Source organism: Pseudorca crassidens, chromosome 11 (genome assembly GCF_039906515.1).
Source record: "Pseudorca crassidens isolate mPseCra1 chromosome 11, mPseCra1.hap1, whole genome shotgun sequence".
Classification (NCBI taxonomy): Eukaryota; Metazoa; Chordata; class Mammalia; order Artiodactyla; family Delphinidae; genus Pseudorca; species Pseudorca crassidens.
This window is the reverse complement of record NC_090306.1, coordinates 26388696-26412337: the sequence shown is the minus strand read 5'-3', so window position 1 is coordinate 26412337 and position 23642 is coordinate 26388696. Positions and strand designations below refer to the sequence as shown.

At 38.6% G+C, this 23642-nt stretch overlaps 1 protein-coding gene across 5 annotated transcripts in view; it reads right to left on the bottom strand.

Moving 5' to 3' along the window:
• Positions 1-23642, bottom strand: part of BICD1 (BICD cargo adaptor 1) — a 204816-nt gene that overhangs the window by 59231 nt on the left and 121943 nt on the right. For all 5 annotated transcript variants that reach the window (XM_067696107.1, XM_067696101.1, XM_067696103.1 and 2 more), the window contains exon 3: positions 4460-4612. In XM_067696107.1, coding sequence (XP_067552208.1) covers positions 4460-4612 — 153 coding nt within the window. The remainder of the gene's footprint in view (positions 1-4459; positions 4613-23642) is intronic.

Sequence of the window (23642 nt, the reverse complement as noted above, 5' to 3'; positions counted from 1 at the left end):
GGCAGCTTCACTCATTCCACTCTTCTCACACGTGGTTCCTATTCACCCAGCTGTTTCATGTTTCTCTGCCTAGACAAAGACAGTCATCTGGAAAACTCTTATTCATCATTCAAGACCCAAGTCAAGACTCTGATCCTAATTTGAAGTCTTTGTTGACCCACTCAGGCAAACAGATCACTCCTTTCTTGTACCATCATTGCAAGGCTTTATCATATGATTAGAGCCCCAGCAAAGTGGAGGCACCAAGAAATAGAATGAGAAGGCACTTAAAAATTGGTATTTGATATGTTAAAGAAAGCATCAAAGTAGTCACCATGAGAAAAATCAGTACTTTGTTGCGATTCATTATAGCAACTTCATAGTTTGGTAATTCTATTTTTAATAATGAGGGTTGGAAATAAGTACCATAATATTTTCAGAGTTTAGGAACTCCAAAGATTTTTTTTTTTTCTTGCTGTTTTCCATTTGGGCTTTATTTAGAACTCTAAAGATCTTAATTTGGACCCGTATTGCCAAACCTAACACATAGCTTTACTCTTCAATTACATGGATGGTTGAGTTTATTACCTGCCTTCCCTACTGGGACCATGAGCTCTTTGAGCCAGTGACCACGGTTTTTGTTCTTAAAAAGTACATGGCCTCATAGAAAGATACCCCTGAAATACTGGTTAAATGAAATCAAACTGAATTGATCCCAGGAAATAATATCTTTAATATCTCTTATGATATTATCACTTGATAGAAATATATCAATAGAAATATATCCCTAGAGGAAATATTCTTCATAATAAAAATGATTGTATTATTAATTGAAAACTAGGGTTTTCAATGCTTAGATAACAAATATTGAATGCTTTAGCTCAATATGTGAGCTATTAGGGACATGAAATTTATTATTTCTCTCTCCTGCCATCACATATCTAAAACTTGAGCATGATTTCCTGTCCTATGTTAAGCAGTACTGGGTCCTGCCTCTATGTTAACTGATACTGGGACTAGGCATAAAAAATTTAGCTGCTTGAGGGAAAAACTTGCTCCTGGAAGATAAGACTCAACTAAAACAGCTTCCTCAAGACTTGAATCAAGACCCTCACTTTACTGTACCTCCCAACTCAAAGCTATGTCATAAACTCTGTCTAACCCAACCACTTTCCCACCATGTGAGACCTACCAGTCCAGATCCTCAAATCCTATGAACATCCTTCCTGTTGACATCCTGTTTTGAGATACTACTAAGGCTCTGTTGAGCTGTTATCTTACTGCAAGAGGGCTAACAAACAGCTTTGTTTCATCAACAGATTTTTCTGATTTTTTCTGATGGGGAACTGACAGTTGACACTTTTTTATGGCTACTGCTGCTTACTGCACTTCTTTCAGATATTTTGGTTTGAAAAGTATAAAGGTATAAAACATTTATAAGGTTGGGTCTAATTTTATTTTAGACACAGAACCAAATCAGCACACAGAGGAATGCGGCTAAAGTTTTCAGAGTCAACTCTTTGGTGTAGGATCACGAATAAAAATTGGTATGGTTAATTATAATACTCTTAAATTTTAGTTTCCTCTGTAAGTTGAATTGTGGATGTAAGATAAAGAAAAAACATTTATTCATTATTTCAACAAGTATTTATTAATATTTAATGCCTACAATGGGCCAGCCCCTGTTTTAGGTGTTTATACTATAGTGAAGAGAGATGGAAACAAACTAATATATAGAAGCTACATATGGAGTAAGAAGTGCTATTTAAACAATTATTTAGAAAATAATCAACATTTAACAGGAAAATGGAACTTCAGAAGAAGAGCATCTTCTAGTTCTTTGAACTAAACATTTTACAATTCTAGTAGCTTTCCTATTTAGAGAAACCTCAAACCAGGCTGGAAGAGTATATTTTGTATAGGAAACTTCAGTACAAAGCAACATTCAGACCAATTTTGAGATTGAAAGCCAGCCATCATCATGTCTTTGAAAAAAAAATCTGTGGTATTTATACGTAAAGTATTATATTTAATACTTCATTAATTAGAGAGTTTACGATATATGCTAAATCCTGTAAATAAAGGCCAATAGTAAGAAAAAAACAAATCCCAGTATTTCCTTAATTGGGAGAGACTTGTGACACTACAGTGCACCCATTTGTTAGGAAATAAACCAGAATAGCCCTTTGTAAGGAAAATGATTTCAAATTAATTAATTAGACACTCAATTGGGAAAATTACCATATTACATCTACAAAATAAAATTTTAAAGATGTATACATTTTTGTTTGTTTTTTCAAACTTCTGAGTTAAGCATTTGATTTCCATGTTTCAATTACTGGTGGGAGGGTATGGGTAAACTGTAAGCAGTAATCAGCCAGGCTAGTAGTACAAATTCCCACAGAAATGGCATCTGGGCTAATGAATACTCACAGGATACCTTGGCAGTCTTTCAAGAATACTTAATACTGGCCTAAATTAACCTCCTGAGTAAATTAGTCTACCACATGCAGTGATGGGAAACCCTACAGTGTAGATGGATGCTCTCCGCACCCCTGCCTGTGCAGAGAGCAATGAGGACCTGTAGGAATCAGGAGAAATGACCACTTTAAATATTTGCACATCACATAAACTTGCTTCAAGTCTTCTACATTCTTCATCACCGACCAAAAAAACTAAACAACAAAAAATACCCTTCTTATTTCTAAGAAACATATATTTTAAAAAAATCTAATGTTCCCCACTGTGAGCTCACTGTCCCCAGACAAATCAAGACCTAGGGTCTCATGGTACTGCCAGCCCTCAGCACACACAGTGATTCAGTGCTTAAAGGGGAAGGAATGAGATAAAAACACATGGGATATCCAGATAACCCTTTTTTAATGGTCTGGAACCACCCCCTGCACTCCTTAGTACACATTTTGATCCCCAGCACTCCAAAGCTGGGGAGAAGTGGCAATGATCAATAATAAAATTTCAATTGTGTCAATTTTCTTCTGGATTTTTCCTTTCCACTTTTCATCTTTATATCTATCAAAACCACAGTCATCCCTCAGTTTCTGTGGGGTATTGGTTCCAGGAGCCCCCGGCAGACCCCAAAATCTGGGTGCTCAAAACCCTTAGATAGGGCTTCCCTGGTGGCACAGTGGTTGCGAGTCCGCCTGCCGCTGCAGGAGACACGGGTTCGTGCCCCGGTCCGGGAAGATCCCACATGCCGCGGGGCGGCTGGGCCCGTGAGCCATGGCCGCTGAGCCTGCGCGTCCGGAGCCTGTGCTCCGCAGCGGGAGAGGCCGCAACAATGAGAGGCCCGCGTACCGCAAAAAAAAAAAAAAAAACCTTAGATAAAGTGGTTGTAGCATTTGCATATAACCACGCACATTGGCTCATCTTTAAATCACCTCTAGATTACTTATAATATCTAATACAATGTAAATGCTATGTACCTGCCAGTGTGCGGCAAATTCAAGTTTTGTTTTTTGAAATTTTCTGGAATTTCTTTTCTTAGAATATTTTCAGTCTGTGGTTGGTTGAAACTACAAACACAGAACCCATAGATATGAAGGGCTGACTGAAACAGTTCTGGAAGGAGATACCAACTTGAGAAGGGAGAGAGGTGGAAGCATACAACTGGGCTGCCCTCTAAGTTGACGGAGGGTAAGAATCGTACCCTCTGGATTCTGGTACCTCTGTAGCCTAGCACAGTGCCTGGCACAGTTTGATGACCTGATCTGAGAGGTTATAACAGTGTTGAGACAAGAATAGGGTTGTGGTTGAGGAACCACCTTTGAAAAGACCTTGAAATCCAGTCCACCTTTGCTTAACTACCTATGAATTTTATTCATAAATAAATTCTACCAAAAGTACAGATTCAAGAATGCTATTACTAATAACTATAACAAACCACAGTGCAAATTGATCAGGAAAATTCAGCAATTAAGCAATCTAAGTCTCATTACCCACAAAATTATTTAAATGTACACATGCAATCTTTTTAGTCAGCTTACAGCAGAATAAAGAAATCAGGTCTTTTTTTTCTTATAATGTTGTTCGTACTGATTTATATTTCATAATCCTCGTATGATTTGAAAGCAGTTTACAGAGAGAGAGATTGATAGAGATTGCAGGGAAACCTTAAGCTTGTATTACAAAACAGGCTCACAAACCCAGGCTTTAATGAGAGGTCAGCGGTTAAACTGATTACCATACATTTAACTTACTCCAGAAATAAATTAACATAGAGCTAAAGTATAAAGTAAGATTTTTCTTATCCAATAAAGCTTTTTGGTAATTATACTACTTCTAGGTTTGCCTTTTAAATTTAGCTGAAATAGGAGGGTTGGGAAATTTCAGCACATAATTAATGTTGGGAGATTGAGGCAAATTTTGACAGTTTCTTTTCTGATAAATAGAAGATTTAACCTTAATGGTCAGAAGGTATAGATCCATCTGGAGTGTAACCAAAAATCTTCTTAAACCTCACCTGGTTCTGCTTTAACGTGGACACCAGTTTCTGCAGCGTTATGTTTTCCTCTTCTAGTTCAGTATAGTCCTGAAGGAGGCGGGCCTCACGGAATTTATATTCTCGGATTTCATCCTTCATCCGTATTCTTTGTAGCTCCACCATCTCATTGTTCTGAAACAAGAGAATAAACAGTAAATACAAAACTTCTAGATTTTATGAAGTGTAGATAAAGTCTTGGTAGTTAAAAATAATAATAAAAACATCTCATGGAGTGTAAATTGGTACCACCTTTTTTTGAATAAAAATTTAATGATATCTGTCAAATTTTAAAAGCACATACACATGACCCAGCAATTCTACAACTAAAAATCATTCTTAAGCATATTTTCTTAGAGGTAAATAAAAATAAATTCATGTATATTTACACAAAGAATTGGAAACAGTCTAAATGTTTGCTAATGGGGGAACAATGAAATAAATTATTATGCATCCTTTAGTGAAGCATTATAAAATTATTTAAAAGAATGAGAAGAAAGGAGTGAGGAGCTTTATGCACTAAAATGCAAAGAGAGCCACAATACATTATGAAATATAAAAGAAAGTTATAGATTAGTATGCATACAGTACCAACTTTCCAAACTCCGGGGGGGTCCCTCTGCAAGTTTCACAATCTTCCAACTAAGCCACGTGGTCTAATCCTGGCTTGGTCCAGACACTCTGGCCTCAGTCACCTGGCTTCAGGCACAGAAGCTTCCTTTTGCCCCCTACCATGTTGGACTTGGCCGCTCATTCCCGCCTTCAGGCTTTTTCACTCCCCCTCCCCGACTCCCTGTCTCCAGATCAAGGGTTCTTAGCCTCATCTGCGCCATGACCCTCTTTGACAACGTGGTGAAGCCGATGGAGCTCTTCTCAGAATGATATTTTAAAGGGCACTGAAAGAGTTCAGAACTTCCCATGCCAACATATGCCACTTTGGTATATTGATTATTTTGAGCTGAAGGCACTTGAGAAACAGCAGATGCAGGAAGGGCTCTCTGCCCTCCCCCTTTCTACCTAAAAGCAGGACATGAAATTTCCCCTGAGAAAAATGCCCTTCCTGTACCAGGAAGAGAACGTTCTTATCACAAGAGACTGGGAATCGATGCTGAAATGGACCCGTACAAACACATCTACTAAAATGATCTTCCATTAGTTTTCCCCATTTAGTTCCTAGTCACTGTTCCACGATATACTGCCCCTAGCCCAAGCTCCTTTGTCTTGTCACATCCCCACAATTTACCCTTCTTTGTGTAAAAAGGTATACAAGCTTTTGGGCCTAATGACTTCTGGTCTTCATTTTCCTTTTGAACACTCCCATGTACTTGTAAAAAAATTAAATTTGTATGCTTTTTTCTTATTAATCTGTTTTATGTCAGTTTAATTCTTTATCCCAGTCACAGAACCCAAGAGGGTAGAAGGAAATTTTCCTCCCTTACAGTGTAAAAGACAAGATTACAAAGGACACTGATTATGCTCAAATTAAGTTAATATAATATTTTACAAAATTATGATATGGTAATCAGGTAGATTATGGTAGTGGCCCCCAATTAATCACATTTCCCTATGGCCACACGCAGTGGAGTCTGAAGTCAACCCTGAACTGGCTTCATTGACTTGCTTTGACCCACAAAATGCAGTGGAAGCTTTAGCTTGGAAGGCTAAAGGTCTATCTTTAGGAAGGCTTTGTAGGGACTTCCCTGGTTGTCCAGTGGTTAAGACACCGCATTCCCAATGCAGGGGTCCTGGGTTTGATCCCTGGTCAGGGAACTAGATCCCACATGCCGCAACTAAAAGATCCCACGTGCCACAACTAAGATATGGCACAGCCAAATAAATAAGTAAATAAGAGGCATTGGAGCTCTTGTTCTTTCTCTCTTGGAACACTGCCACCATGTGAAGAAGCCCAGGCTAGCCTGCTGGAGCACGTGGCCCTGTCTCAGTTGAGCTGCCAGATGATGGCTGCCACATGAGTGACCCCATGTTAGTTTGTAAGAACTGCCCAGCTGAGTAGAGCTCAAATAGCTGACCCACAGAATCATGGGGTATTATTTTAAGCCCTTAAATTTGGGGTGATTTGCGACACAGTAACATGTAACTGATACAGTAATACATGTGCTTCTTTATTAGCAGAATGTATACTCAGATCTAGTGGCAGATCTAAGAAATACCATAATTTCAAAGAAATGATGATATTTCAAGATTCTGCAAGAACTTCGATGTGATATTAAAATACTGATCACAAAGTAGCAGGTGCTGCTAATGCTACTGAAGTTTGTGTCCTACATTCAAATGGAAGAAAATGCTAAGTTTTTTGTCTGAGTTTAGAGAAAATGGAGATGTAATTATTTTTCCCTCCAAGATTACAGGCCTCCTGAATTCTATCCACAGACTCCCAGGACCCAAGTTAGGAAACTCTTCTGCTTCTATTTGTCATTTAGGTCTCAGTTCAAATGTCGTCTCCTCAGAGAGGCCTTCTCTGAACAGCTAATATAAGACAACTCCCCAACCCCTGCCCTTCAGTCTCACATCATCCTATATGATTTCCTTCATAGATCAGAATTTTAGCATAGAGTAGATACTCAGAAAACAACTGTTGAAAGAATAGCACTAAACATTACTTGAAATTAGTAATTTATTTATCTTTTACACTTTTTACGTGTATTAAATTTCCTTTTCCATCTGAATATAATGAACCTTTAGTGTTTGCCTACGGGTCCCTAATACCTGCCATATTTTAGGCCCTTATAACCATGGAATGAATAACAAAACAGTTATACAAATGGCTAAACACAAAATCTAAAAAAAAATCATCGTAAAAATTTATTGTAGGGATTATGGCTTTTTGTCTGCGTTGTTAGAGTGTGGAACAAAGGGAGAACAACACATTTTGAAATAAACATACCTAAATCTGTGAAATGACTGGACTTATTACAGTTTTTCAATATACTGTCAAGCTACTTAGAGGCAGAAACACTACTTTATTCCCTGCTCCTTGGACAATATTTTGCATATGTGTTCAATAAGTGTACAGTGAAAAATAGAGTCTAGTTACAAAGCCAAATTACAATATTTCATTAAATTTTATTTTGCAGATACAGGAAATCTTAATATATTTTTCTGTTTCTTAAAGGTCTACCATTAACTGAATGGGTGATGTATAGTTATTTAGTTTTCCTTGTTTATATGCATGAACATATGAGGAAGCTAATAAATTGGATGCCAGTCATTTATATAAAATTATAAACAAAAACGTTAAGATATAAGAGGTTCTGTAAAATGTGAATATATACAACGTAAAAAATGTTAATGACTAGAAACCTAGCTCGTATACACTCAGAATTAGTCATAAAACCTTATATAGTAAGATAGTAAATGTCAGGACAAATTTAAGACCATGGCAAAGCTAATGAGGATCACCAACAGATAAATCATAAAATAGCTAATGAAAACTGTTGATGTTAATTAAGGAAAAGGAAGAGCTTGGTGTGGAGACAGGTTAAGTTGAAAGGCTCTCTAGCAATAAAACAGACATAAGACCCAGGGGAAGAAAACTGGTCTCATTTATTTTGTTAGAAACCCCCCTTTTTTTAAAGCATTTTTTAAAAATTTATTTATTTATTTATTTTTATTTTTGGCTGCGTTGGGTCTTCGTTGCTGCGCGCCAGCTTTCTCTAGTTGCAGCGAGTGGGGCCTACTCTTCCTTGCGGTGTACAGGCTTCTCACTGCAGTGGCTTCTCTTGTTGCGGAGCACGGGCTCTAGGCGTGTGGGCTTCAGTAGCTGTGGCACGTGGGCTCAGTAGTTGTGGCTCACGGGCTCTAGAGCTCAGGCTCAGTAGTTGTGGCGCATGGGCTTAGCTGCTCCGCAGCATGTGGGATCTTCCCAGACCAGGACTCAAACCCGTGTCCCCTGCATCGGCAGGCGGATTCTTAACCACTGCACCACCAAGGAAGTCTGAAACCCATGGATTTTTTTGAACTGCCAAAGATTAAATTTTATGGGCAGTGTTCTTTGCTTCCATAATAAATTTTTTAAATTTCTATTTTTGTTTTTTGCATACTCATCATACATTTATCTCTGACAATTTTTTTCTTTCTGGGATAAGATGGCACTGAGCTCTATTAAAAACCCCCATCAAGAATAATGAAAGTGAGAAAAATAAACCATGAGAGAAAGGGGAGAAAATGGCACAACCAGGAGATCCTCTAGCCTTTCACCTCCAGAGACCTGAGCCCCAGCTTCTCTTCAGAGGACAGAGGATTCCCTGAAATGTGTGGGGTAGACTATCCTCACAGTTTGCATTGCACTTGAGTATAGCAGCATTCTGAGAGTTTTATTTTAATTAACATTGAGAGGCGACTTCCCTGGTGGTCCAGTGGTTAAGACTCCGCACTCCCAATTCAGGGGTCCCAGGTTCGACCCCTTGACCAGGGAACTAGATCCCGCATGCCGCAACGAAGATCCCACATGCCGCAACTAAGACCCGGCACAGCCAAATAAATAACTTTAAAAAACATTAAGAGGAGGGCTTCCCTGGTGGCGCAGTGGTTGAGAGTCCGCCTGCCGATGCAGGGGATACGGGTCCATGCCCCGGTCCGGGAAGATCCCACATGCCGCGGAGCAGCTGGGCCCGTGAGCCGTGGCCGCTGGGCCTGCGCGTCCGGGGCCTGTGCTCCGCAACGGGAGAGGCCACAATAGTGAGAGGCCCGCATAGTGCAAAAAAAAAACCAAGAGAATTTCTTTATGTGGGAATAATAAATTCCCTCTACTATTGGCCAGAAGTAAGAAAATATAAGCACTTATTACTACACAAAGACTAAAGTATAAAAAGTAATATAGTGCCTTCCAGTTTATAACTTAATTATATTCATTGGCCTATTAGATCTTACTAATAACTTGTGTGAGCTGGGTGACAGGTCCCTGCCCACAGCTTACTCATCTGTAAAATGGGGATCCTAATACTTAACATTATATGGTAATTGTGAGAATTTAATGATATAACATGAGGAAATGAGCAGAGATGCCAGACACACAGATAATTTCCTTAACACAGTGGAACACATGCTCTTACAGAGACAGGTTCACATCTAAAGGCTGAATAATGATTACTATTGCTAATTACTCCTGGGTGAGTCAGGAAAAGCTTTATAAAGTAAGTAACATTTGAGTAGAACCTTGAAGGACAAGTAGAGTTGACTAAATGGGTAAAGAGGTGGATGGACTTTCCAGCCAGAGGTAAACTTTTGAACAAAAGGAGAGTCCTATTTGTTTGAGGGCAATGCTAAAATAGCCAATAGCCAGACCGAGCACTTCCTTAGGGCACCAGTGAAGCTGGAGCACTGAGAGAGAGAGAAAGAGAAGAGAGAAATTCAGAAAAATCTAGAAAATAGCCAATTATTTTCAGCTTATGTCTACATTTGGTGTTATTTCATAAAATAAAATGTTAAATTACAGTCTAGTATGGTTAACCTATGAGGTAGTAGGAGGAACCAAAATATTTACAGTGCTTGGAAGCTTTCAAGTTCTTAATCAGGCTGTGGTTTAGGAAATAGTGCGGCTGGGTGTGGCTGGAGCAAAGGAACTTGAGATAGATTTTGCAGGAAATTCTACATTAAAAAAGGAATTTGGGAACCATCAAAGTCTTTTAAACAAAGTAGCCATGTAATCAGACCTATGTTTTAAAAAGTCACTCTGAGAGTTGGAAGGGCGGACAGAGAACAAGCTAAGCAGCCCCTTAACTTGAGGAAAAGGATGAGGAATTTTGAGGGACATCTCAGGATGAACAGGACTTAGTCACTGATTGATGTAATAATAAATGAAAAAAATAAAAAGAAGAAGAAGAGCAAAAAACAATGGCCTAATAAGGATAAAAGTATCAAAATGGAGTTGTAAGAAAGGAAGAAATTTTACAATAAAGTTAATGTGAGAGTTAAAGATGTCTTATTAATAATTACAGGTAGTGTTAATTTGGATAGTCAAACCAGGAATTTCTGGATCTGTGAGTGGAGTGAAGGAAGACAGATGGAGAAGGGAAAGGATGGGGTATGCAGTACTGACTTTCTCACTTCTCTCCTGGAGAGTTGCCACTGCTGGCCAGTTCTGGCACTATAAGACCATAATCTTTACTTTCCTTCTTTTGGCCAAAGATTAACTTTTCTTTTGCTGGTGAGAGGAGTGGACCATAGTTCTTGCCTGACCTCTCAGGTCCTCAGCGTCCTCAACTCAGGTGATCTACTCTCTAACCCACATTACCAATAACTTACCTCCTATTCTTCCAAATCATCTCCAGTTCTCCCAACCCAGCCATTCTTCCACCACATCAAGGTTTGCTATCCTTCGATCTCCAGCTTGCTCATTACCTGCAACCCTGGGTTTTCACTTCCCTCCTTACCCAGGTTTGATTCTACTGGGTTGACCAAAAAGTGTGCTCAGGTTTTCTGTAATATCCTATGGAGAACCCAAACGAACATTTTGGCAAACCCAATACTATCATCACATACTTACTGTCTTGCAAACACATCATAGAGCCTAACTTTCTGCCTTGTTATGCCCAAAGCTAAACAGAACTGGAGAAAATACAAATCCATGCCACATGGTTTCAACTACAACTCACAAAGAGGTAGTGGAATGTAGTGGTGAAGAGTCCAGGCTCGGAACCAAACTTCCCTGGATTCAAACCCCTACTCCAACACTTAGTAACTCTGGCCAAGGTTACTAATTCTCCATGCCTGTTTCTTTTCCTGTCAGGGGAATAACCTCCAGATATTATGTGGATCAGAATGGTGCCTAATATGAGTGGTGAAGTCCTGAATCTCAAACAGGTCTTTGGCACTGTCTAGTGATCATACCGTATATCCACAGTGTAGTAAGTTTCCTACTTCTCTCTTCATACAATCAGTCTCTTCTCTCCCTGAGAATCTTGCCTCATATTTACTTGGGGTGGGGGTGGAGCAGAAGGAGGTATGGCTCCTATTCCCATTCCTGTTACTTTCTTTTAATCTATCAATACTTTATACAGTTTAAAGATAGTAAATCCAGTCTTAAAACAAAACTTGACCTTTACATCCATATTTGTTTCTAGAGTCATGATCGCCCTTTCTCAATCCATTCCAATAAACACTGAACCTGCCCTTGTCAAAGTCATCAATGACTTGCGTTGTTGCCACTGGATTTGGTGCCCACACCTGTGTTTTCCTCTTACTCCACTTCTTTTTAAAAAAAAAAAAATTTTATATATTTGGCTGTGCCAGGTCTTAGTTGCGGCACGCGGGATCTTCATTGCAGCATGCGGGATCTTTCAGTTGCGGCATGTGCGATCTGGTTCCCTGACCAGGGATCGAACCTGGGCCCCCTGCATTGAGAGCTCGCAGTCTCAGCCACTGGACCACCAGGGAAGTCCCATCCTTTTACCCCACTTCTTCAACAGCGTTTACCACTCCCTCCTTTTTGAAACTCTTTTTCTTCTATTGGCTTTCCAGACATCTAAACTCTAACCTCACTGGCTGCTTCTTTGCAGTCCCTTCTGACTTCCTCCCCTCCTTCTCAGCTCAACCTCTACTGTCAAGTGTTCCAAATCTATATTGAGCCCCTCCCTTTTCTGGCTACTCTCCAAAGGCAACCTCATCCAGGCCTCTAGCTTTAGATATACCACCGATATGCTGATGATTCTCGAATCCCCACCAGGGCTAACAGAACCCTATGGGACCTGACTCTTGCCTCACATAAAGTGCTCATCCTGCATCTTTCTCCCAAGGACACATCATGCCCCCAATCCCCAAACTTCTGGTTCTTTAACAATCTCAAGCTGGGTCCTGCTTTAGAGTCCTTGCACCAGCTGTCTCTTCTGCTTGGATTTCCTTCTCCTGGTTCACATTGTCTGTCTCTTCATTAGGATCTCAACTTAAGTGTCATCTCCACAAGATTTCCCTGACCACTCATTCTAAAGTAGCTGCCCAGTCACACTCACATAACCCTGTTTTAATGGTCTGAAAAGTGTTTATCACTATTTGATTTATTTGTTTGCTGGATATTGGCTATTTTTCCTTCACTAGATGTCAGAAGGAACAGATGTCCTTCACTAGTTGTCAGTAATTCATCCCCACAGTACCCCAGAATCCAGGGGAGCCCGTCACTCATGGTAGTTGTATCCCACAGCTCAGACTCATCACTTCCAGCCTGAGTTGGACTGGTGGTAATGTGAGGAAAGCTGGGAAGTCTCTGAAGGATGAGCTTAGCTGAAAGTACAGGTGTATTTGTACATTTCATATCTGTTCACAGATTGGGGAAAAAAAAAAAGCACACCTGCAAAGCAGGCCCCAGGTAAAATTCTCCACTGTTTAAAAACCCTTTTGGTGACACACATTCTGTGCATATTTATACTTTATCCCATCTCTGTGGAAATTTGTACCAAGAAGAGGGTTCGATAAACATCTCCTACAGACATAGATATATACTATAGGACTGACACGACTTGTTATACTCTCTCTCTTAAGAATGGGTACAGTTAATGAGGGACATCAACACTGTGATGTCTCCATGCTATCAGCCAATAATAAGCTGATGGACACTGGGACCTTCTTCCGAAATCACAATAAGGGAAGACCAATTGCTCTACCAGGCAGTCACGTGGGTTTCACAGTCTTCACGAGAGCTATCGATGAAGAAAAGGAGGTGTCCAGAGCACCATACAGGCAGCATCTCCAAGTGCAATCCAGACTTAATAACTGGGAAATAGCTAGGACAAACAAACAAGGTGAGTTTGAAATGTGGCTTAAAACAAACATGCTCAGTGAGAAAACGGATAAAAAGAGATTTGCCATGGCTGGGAAAGAGTAGTAAAGGAGGAGAGGATTGCCACTTCAGGACAGCATTGCCCATAGTGAGCTCTTCATTAGGCTAGTTCTGTGCAGGGTTACTGGGAGTTGCTCAAACATAAGTTTAGGAAATATAAGTTAAAGTTACACATGTATTTTTTTCTGTTGGACTTCTCAGAGCCCTTAATATGCTAGCATGTATTGAGACTTTGTAAGAGTAAGACGTGGTATGCAGCATTTGCTAAATTTTTTTGACTACAAGATCTCCGCCTTTTAAAAGGAGCATTTTGATCAATCCACAGACCATGTCCTTGGAAAATGTTACTCTGAGACAGTAGAAAATGATAGTATCTGTACAGCTGACTGGGGTAAACCACCAAGCTCTTTATAGCACAACTCCAGATCCCTTCCAACTGCTGAGGGCTGAATGGATCATCAGATTTAAATAATGACATAAAATTAAAAGCAAAGGAGTGAATATATATAAAAATGGGTGAAACGGGCTCCCCTGGTGGCACAGTGGTTGAGAGTCCGCCTGCCGATGCTAGGGGACACGGGTTCGTGCCCCGGTCCAGGAAGATTCCACATGCCGCGGAGCGGCTAGGTCCGTGAGCCATGGCCGCTGAGCCTGCGCATCCGGAGCCTGTGCTCCGCAACGGGAGAGGCCACAACAGTGAGAGGCCGCGTACCGCAAAAAAAAAAAAAAAAAAAAAGGGTGAAACAAGATGATCAGGTCCTGACTGGCAATGACTATACAAGAGTAATAAAGCCATAACGAAAGCAAGATTCCGTAATTCTCACTTTGAAGGTATCTGCAAATCTTGTTCTGAAGAAAGCGGCACCATGAAGGGTTAACTATCCTTGACTGAATTTGAAGCAATATCAGCACCTTTCCCATGGGATATCAGCCTCCATTAGAAATCAAGGACCAGACATTTCACAAGCAGTTCACATTTCAATGCCTCATTTCAAACATTTCTCATAAGCAAAATCTTGACAGCAACATAAAATCCACCCTTTTATTGTAAACATTTGAAACAAATGGCACAAAATAAATAACATATGACTGATTTTCTTATACCCTGATTTATAATTTTTTCTTCTTTTACTTGTATAAAAAGGACATTAAAATAATACATATTTATTCTAAGTAAAAAAAAATAGCTTAATAAACATTTACATTGCATCTTAGTTGGGTGGAACATGTGTTTTACAGAAAACATTTTGTGTAAAAATTTTTTTTGGTATCAACTTTATTACGATATAATTCATATACCTAAAATTCACTCATTTAGAGCATCCAATTCAATAGTTTTTAATATAGTCACAGAGTTGTGACCATCACCACAATCAATTTTAGAACATTTTCATCACCTCAAAAATAAATTACAGGGAATCCCTGGTGGTCCAGTGGTTAGGACTCTGCACTTTCACTGCCGAGGGCACAGGTTCGATCTCTGGTCAGGGAACTCAGACCCCACAAGCTGCTCGACACAGGAAAAAAAAAAAAAAATCCATGTCCATTTCGTATAAATGGAATCATGTATGTGGTCTTTTGAGACTATGTGTAAGATTTTTAATAGTTTGGTTACTACTGATAAAATATCTTTGTTTTGCAAAGTTTATAGACAGTTTTGCTGCAGCATGAATGTATTTCACATGATAATAAGCAAATTGTGCTGGCAGTATCTAGCATATATCAGATCCAGTAATTGAGTTATTATGTTTCACAAAGTAGTATGATCATTTAAAGTTCACTCAGTGGACTGGAAGTTATTTTTTAATCAGTGAAAGTGTGGCTTTGTGACCTGGGTATTGTAACCTGAATATACTGATTTGTTCTGGAATGAGCTTTTGCAGATATAAAATACTGGAATCTTTTCTTCTTTCCATAATCAAACTTGAAGTCAGGAAACCATGATCATTTCCCAAAATAGTCTAGTTACCCCTTGCTTACTTGCTTGATTTTTCTTTTTAAAATTTCTCTTTTTTAAATTTAAAGATGGCAGGACAATTTTTCTTTACTGATAGTATCTCCTTATAATTATGAATATCCATGCTGCCCTGATTACACAATTACTATAATAATTTATTAAATGGAAAAGGGAAATTTAGATAATACATTAAACAGATTTGAAATCTAGATTGTGCAATAAACATCTGAGTTCACAAATATTCCAGAAATAGTTCGATCTCTAGCAAATATCCTTTCACTGCAGCTTCACAGACTTTATTGTGACCTTGCTGTAAAGAACGATCTAACCCAACAGATAAACAGCATCAATAGTCTCAAAATCATTCATTATAATAATTAATTTTAATGCCTATCACCATGGGAACACACTATATAAAGATGTTTAATGAGAAGAAACACCATGAAAGAGAAAGAAGTGATCAAAAATGGAAGTAATGGTGTGTACTTAAAGTGATTTTTTTAAAAATGGAAGTGAACATTGAAATAAAGAAAAAATTTGGAGGGATGAGAAAGGAGAAGGGATTAAAAATGACAAAATGCGAGGTAAGTATCATGAGGAGAAAACGCTGCACAGAAAGTGGGGGAATTGATATAATTTATAACTTGATTGGAAGATACAAGTTAACCCCTTAAGGGACTAAAGGTCATTAGAGACACTATTTTTGTTTATTCCTTAGGTATGTGCATATAGTAGAGGCTGACTGATTGGTTATTCATCCAGATGGTTTCTGAAACTTTTACAGGATATCTGGCTGGTCTGACTTGGTTGTTTATTTTTATTACTACAAAACACCTTTATTATCCAGGAAACAAAGTTTAGCCCAAACATTGGTAATAAAGAAGAAAGCCTAAACTATTAGTGAATATAGTTACTCAAATTAAGTCTTCAATATATGGAATAGTATAAAAAATAGCAGCTTCAGAGAAGCAGCTATTTTACAAAGAGGTGGGTGGAAGAGTAAAAATAGTTCTGGACATGGACCTGGATTCGAATGCTGTCTTACAGCAAAAAATTTCCAGGACTTTCAGTTTTCTTACCTCTGAAAACAGAAAAATAGGGAGTTCCTTGGCAGTCCAGTGGTTAGGACTCTGCTGCAGTGGGTACGGGTTCAATCTCTGGTCAGGGAACTTAAGATTGCACAAGCCGCATGGCGTGGCCAAAAAATAAATAAATAAATAAAAATAAAACAGAAATATAGCTTTCTACTCAACTCCAGAGTCGTCATAAATAAATGAGAAAACATTTCTAAAAGCACTTTGTAAATTGTAATGAGCCATCCTACATCCTCATTAAGAGGTAGTTTTTAAAAAGTCAGTTAAAAGCTTTTGTGGGACTTCCTCGCAGTCCAATGGTTAAGACTCCACGCTTCCACTGCAGGGGACTAAGATCCCGCATGGTGTGGCCAAAAAACAAAAACAAAAACAAAACAACAAGAAAAACAAAACAAACAAAAAAAGCTTTTGTAGGACAGTGTTGGAGATCCTTCAGAATGTTCTTTATCATTAACCATTTGAAGATTCTTTGAGAAAACAGTCAACATGTAGACATGCTTCTAGCTCATCATATGAATAATTTAAGTTGAGGAGGGCTTCCCTGGTGGCGCAGTGGTTAAGAATCCGCCTGCCAATGCAGGGGACACAGGTTCGAGCCCTGGTCCGGGAAGATCCCACATGCTGCGGAGCAACTAAGCTCGTGCACCACAACTACTGAGCCTGTGCTCTAGAGCCCGTGAGCCACAACTACTGAGCCTGCGTGCCACAACTATTGAAGCCCGCGTGCCTAGAGCACATGCTCTGCAACAAGAGAAACCAATGCAATGAGAAGACCACGTACTGCAGTGAAGAGTAGCCCCCACTTGCCACAGCTAGAGAAAGACCAAGCAGCTACGAAGACCCAGCGCAGCCAAAAATAAATAAATAAAAATTAAAAAAAAAATGAGGAGATACTGATCTCAGAGCCAGATATTATAAAAATATATGCAGTGAGTAAAAATCTCACTCCCAACTTGTCCCACCCCTCAACCCCCAACCCACTGTTCTTAGTAGCTTATGTATACTTTCAGAGTTCCTTTATATCTTGCTTATTTTCAAAATTTATCTCTATAGAACCAACTCATTCCCACATGAAAATGAACATGGTTAACACAATTATATAATGGACTAATCATAACAAAATTATTTTACTTATATATGTGGATGTATATGTGGTATATATATACATATATATCACATACATCACACCTAGTGATACACATACATATCACTAGAATCTGTATCTCATATAGCATTCTTCAGTTACAAGCCAGAATTTATTTATTTAATAAGCACTTAAATAATGTTTACAATGTGCCAAGACCATTCTAAGCATTTTAGAAATATAAAACTCTTTTAATCTTTTAACCCACATGACAATTCTATGAGCTGTAAAATCCCATTTTACAGCTAGGCTAACCGAGGCATGGGTAGGTTATATAATGATTTCCCCAAAGTTCAAGAATAAGTGCAGAGTTAGGAGTTCAATCTAGAACACATGTTCTTAACCACTAAGCCCTGCTTCCTTAAAAATGGCTTATTAAAGTGAATTGTTGCTTGAATGGATGTAGCCATCCATCCATTCAAGATTATTGTAAACTCTCTCTTTACGTTATAGTTTCCTTCTCTTTATGAAATAAGGAATGAATAGAAATATAAATGATTTAGTAAATTTTCCCCAGTGTATAATAAGTTAGTGGGTGCTAATAAATTATTTTATTGTTTTCAATACATAACTTCTTGCAAAATTTCCTCAGAACTGATTCTGGAGATAATGATGTAATATTAGCAAGAGGTGTCCACATTTTGAACATTCATTGCCTATTAAGTTTCATAGGTAAAAGCTCTCATTGCAAAGGCAAAGCTATAACTTTTACTCTGACTGTTACACTGTTTCCAGAATCCTTCCTCTATGAAGGCTTTTGATATTCTGGATGTGTGAGTACTGCAGGCTAACGAATGCTACAGGAATCCAGTTGTATATGTGCTTATTAAAATGTAAGTTCCAAACCCTGAAGTATTGATTTTTCTTAAGTTGACTGGCATTCTGATTTCAACAATTATATTAAAAGTCTAAGAAATTCCAAGATGTATCTTTTAGGTAATTATTAAAGGTGATCAATTTTCTACCTTTACAATCTACATTAAAGTTTCAAAAAGAACTCTCCTTACCAACATCTTCCTGGTATTGGCTTTCCCCCTTGCTTTGAAATAAGTGGAAACTGAACTTTAGAATAACCTAGAGAAAGGAATTTTGGCATGGCAGGAGTGATAACTTGAGAGATAGGTGAAAACCTAGGTAGTGAAATTTAAAAGTGACAAAGTCCAGGTGAGAGGGAAGCAATACTAGCAAAGGAAATGGACTATTGTGTAAGGCTGGGGTTAATCTGTAGTTAAAGGTCATTCTCAGCTCATCTCCAGGGATCACAGACATCTGTGACTGACCCTGGACCCTGATAGGATGAAATGGAGTAACTAGTGACTTACAATGTGCTGCTTAAATCTGAAACTCCCTTGACACACACTCTACTAGTTTGTCTACATTATTTATAGAAAATCTATAGGTTGATGATTGGTACTTGGCTCCATAGTTTATATTGTCTAATTTTAGCTATAAGAGCAGCCAGGTATAAAAGACTCTTCCGTAAACTTCCCTGAAAACAAGTATCTTGCGTGTATCTTAGTTGTTCACAACATGAACACAAGACACATCAGATGGTATTAAGAAAGGGCCTTGGAGCTGTGTCTCGAAGTGTCAGACCTCTGCTTGTTTCCTCTTCCTGCTGTCCCAATCCTTTAGCTTATCAAAGCTGAGGGAGAGGAGAATAGGCCACCCCAGTATATGCCATTTTGGCATGTGGATTATTTTGAGCTGAAGACATTGGGGTCCAGCAGACTTAGGAGGAGCCTTTTACCTCCCTCTTAATTGTCTAAAAGAATTTAGATCCGAGGCCTGTACCAGGAAGAGAGTTATTACCAGATACAACTTTTTATGTCAGAAAGACTTGTCTGCGTGGCATGGCAAACATTTGTTTACCAAACATTTGCTCTTCTCAGCTTCTGTGAATTGTCTTCCTCTCCTTTGAAGTTCCAGACCCCCTACTTCCTCCTTCTTAGCTCAGGATGGTACATAAGCCTCGATTACCTGGCCGCTGGGGAGTCTCATATTTTATGGGGTCCCCTTATATTTTTCCCCTGTGAATCTGTCTTATGTCAATTTAATTATGAGACCTGCCAAAGAACTGAGAAAGGAAGAAGGAAAAAGTTTTCTGCTCCTACGAAGTCTTATAAGCGTATACCCTTTGGAATCTTGTGAGTCATTTCAATTATCTGACCCTGTGTAACTGCTCCAACTTCAGTAAGAGCAAACAAAAACAGAAATTGAGGCTAGGAGAGCGGAATGCAATAATCATAAATTCCAGCAACCATCCAGGAAGACACTACACAGAAAACAAGGTGCAGGCCCCCTCGCTCACACCCTGCACACTCGGATGAGAGTGAGCTGCTCAGTCACCAGAAGGCAGATCATACTAGTCAGTCCTGAAAGGAAACAGAGGCGTCAAGGCTACAAGCTGCATCGGAATTTTTTTGCCTTCCTAGGAGAATATTCTGAGGCATTTTCTTCACACACTCTGTAGCAGTAAGAAACATTTGGAATAGAATATTTTTCTACAAGCTGCATCTTTGCAGGTAGACTTCTAAAACCAAATAAAGTACTATAAGGCAAGATAAACAAAAGGAATATCTGAATAGTACTCTCTTGGCAGAAATTCAGTTTATATTTGAAATATCGGAAAGATATACATACATTGAATCAATATATTCAATAACATTTTTCCTTCTTGGCAGGCGAAGGTAAGTAGATTCTAAATCTTGTGGTTTTTCTCTCTTACATGAAAATAACTACTGCTTTATTGTCATTACTTATTTTACAATCACTCAAAGTGAATTTTTCAATCAATTATAGTACTATTGAAGTGGGAAATCTTGATTATTTAATGTCTTAATAAAAGTTGTTTTAGCCGCTTACATATTACTTATCAGACATAGGAAGGAAGTTTCTCGGGCATAAAAAAAGACAGCAAAAGGATGCTATGATTCAACTATATATAACTGATATATAATATTAATTGTTGGTAATTAAATACGGTACAAATAGTTAAATAAAAAAAACTTGTGGTGTACATTTTACTATAATAATGAGTAAACTGAGGCCCAAAGAGATAAAGGAAATTGGGGTAGGTCGCAAAGTAGGAAATGATAGCTCTAGGCTTTGACCCAGGTACCCCAGATCCTAATTCTGAGCTCTTTTCATTAAGACACCCTGGCTTCGGCTCCTGGCTTCCGGCAGAAAGCCAAAGAAAACAGACTGAAACAAAAAGAATAAAATGTGCAAGGGGAAAACGAAGAGTTCTCTCCAAATCAAAATGAATTCCTCATTTTCTGGGCCTCCAAACTCGGGAAGAGGCTGGGAGCATTGTGAAACAGAACTAAGGGGCCATAGCCTCAAGCTCTGAGTACTATCTTATTTGGCTCAACGTTTCAAAGGACACTAATTCAGGGAGAAAATAGTGTTTGGGGGATGAAACTCAGAGTCCCATAGAGGAGCTCAAAGGATGGTTCCCTTCCCCCCCCCGCCCTGGGAAAGAATTTTGGAAGGTGAGTGAGCATCTTCTTTTGGCACCTGATGGTCAGGGGTCACTGCTGAGGAGAGCGCATGAGGGCTTCCGGCTGGTGAGCGACTGGTGTCTACACTGTTCCTGAAGACACGACTGGACACACTTCACACATAGGGTCCTTCTCAGTTTGCAGAGAAGAGAAGCTTTTTTACGGAACAAAGTCTAATAAGAAGATCCTTCATAGATACACAAAAGCCAGTGATGTATTTTTCCCTGCCCTGAATTTCAATTAGCATCTTAGGCAACAAACCTGAAAATGACTAACTGAGAAATGTCTGCATTTAGTCTGTGGGCCCAGGCCAAAGAAATATTATAAAATATATATTAAGAATCACTATTAGCCAAATGAACTCAGTGTGTATGTGGGGGGAATATTTCCTAAGAGTATTCTGTTGGAGTTTCATATATTTTTAATCTTACCTAAAAACTCCAGATAATTACCTTCTTTGTTTACCTATTTAACATTTCACTGAGTTACATAGTGAGATAAAATATGTTCCCACTCACCATTTGATTAATCAAAGTATGTGTGAGATATCTTTGATTCTTTGGTGGTACCTTAGTTATTTAATTCCACTCCTATTAAATTTTATACTTTCAGTAAAGCTCACATTCTCCAGAAATAATCAGACTGACAGACTTTTAAAATAAGAATTTTTCAGTAAACCAGAACTGCTTTTTGTAAAGAATCAGCCGTAACACAAATATGTTATCAGTTATATTCAGATTTTGAAGATATATTGTATTATTTTAAATTACCCATATATTTTATTCATTATTTTAATATCGTTCATCAGTGAATTGAGGATATAAATCTAAATAATATTTTGGATCAATCACAATTTTAATTTAATATATGCCTGGGGCCCACCATATGACTGGCTTAAAACAAGTCAATTTTAAGCAAACATAAAATTAAATAGCATTTTAAAAAATCAAAGCAAATAGGGGCTTCCCTGGTGGTGCAGTGGTTAAGAATCCACCTGCCAACGCAGGGGACACGGGTTCGAGCCCTGGTCCAGGAAGATCCCACATGCCACGGAGCAACTAAGCTTGTGTGCCACAACTACTGAGCCCGCATGCTGCAACTACTGAAGCCCGTGTGCCTAGAACCCATGCTCTGCAACAAGAGAAGCCACCACAATGAGAAGCCCACGCACCGCAACGAAGAGTAGCCCCCGCTCACTGCAACTAGAGAAAGCCTGCGCACAGCAACAAAGACCCAATGCAGCCAAAAATAAATAAAAATAAAATAAATTTATAAAAAATCAAAGCAAATAATTTTAGTATGTATTCCTGATAAGTTACTGACCAGTGTCTCAGCCATCAGATTTATGGTGACATTCAGAAGGCAAGTTTAAAGTGTCATAAATCCAGAGAATTTATAATTTCATCTATAATACTGTTAGAAATACTAAAATGATGCACTAACTATTTACCTATCTTTGCTGATATGTTTTCTCTATAATTTGTTTCTTTCTGGATAATATCAAATCAGAAAGCTCTACAGACTAGTAAAAATGATACTAGTCATTTTTTGCATATGGAGAATATCCTGTTAAATTACTCAACTTATAGTTCCTATATAGTACTTAGGTCTGAAGAGGAATATGCTCTACATTTTCAGTCTAAGAAGATAATTTACAGTAAAAAAAACCCCAACAACTCCTACTATCAAAGTCTGGGAGGACAGCACTCATATTTACACTTCTTTTTAAAAAAATCACAGCAACATTTACTTTAAGTCCAAAATATTATGTATTCATGTCTATTTCCAATATTATGTTTTAAGTAAATCTGCCTTCTTAATATGATGTTCGATATTAACAAACAATACTATTTAAATCTAGTGACATATTAATTCTAGGGGAAAAGAAATAAATAATGACCACTTGAAGTCATATTATTATTTTCTTTTTTGGCTGCACAGCTTGTGGGGTCTTAGTTCCCCGACTAGGGATTGAACCCACACCCTTGGCAGTGAAAGCGTGGAGTCCTAACCACTGGACTGTCAGGGAATTCCCTTGAAGTCATATTATCGATAACAGAGGTTCTCAAAGTGTGGTCCTAGAACCAGCAGCAACAACAACACATGGGAACTTGTCAAAAATGCAAATTCTCAAGCTCCACCCCAGGCCTACTGAATCAGAAACTCCAGCGATCTAGGTTTTTTTTTCTGTTTTTTTGGGTGTTTTTTTTTTTTGGCCATACCACACAGCTTGTGGGACCTTAGTTCCCCAACCAGAGATTGAACCCAGCCACGGCAGTGAAAGCACCGAATCCTAACCACTAGACCACCATGGAATTCCCAGAGATCTGTTTTAACAAGCAATTGTGATGCACATTAGGTTTGACAACCACTGGTCCAGATTAAAAAAATCAATTTACAACAGCTGAAGTTCATCCAGAAAAGAGATGCTCATAGCAGGTTGGTCTATTACCTACTCAATGACATAACTGTCCAGCACTTACAAATAAATGAATAGGACAGACAAACAAACAATGGAGTAAAATAAAGAGCCTAGAAACAGACTCACATTTATATTGAAACTTAATAAACAACAGAGATGTCACTGCAGATCCATAGGGGAAAGATGGGCTAGAAGAAAATTTAGAATATATTTATGACCTTGCAGCAGAGAATTTCTCAAATAAGAAACAAAGA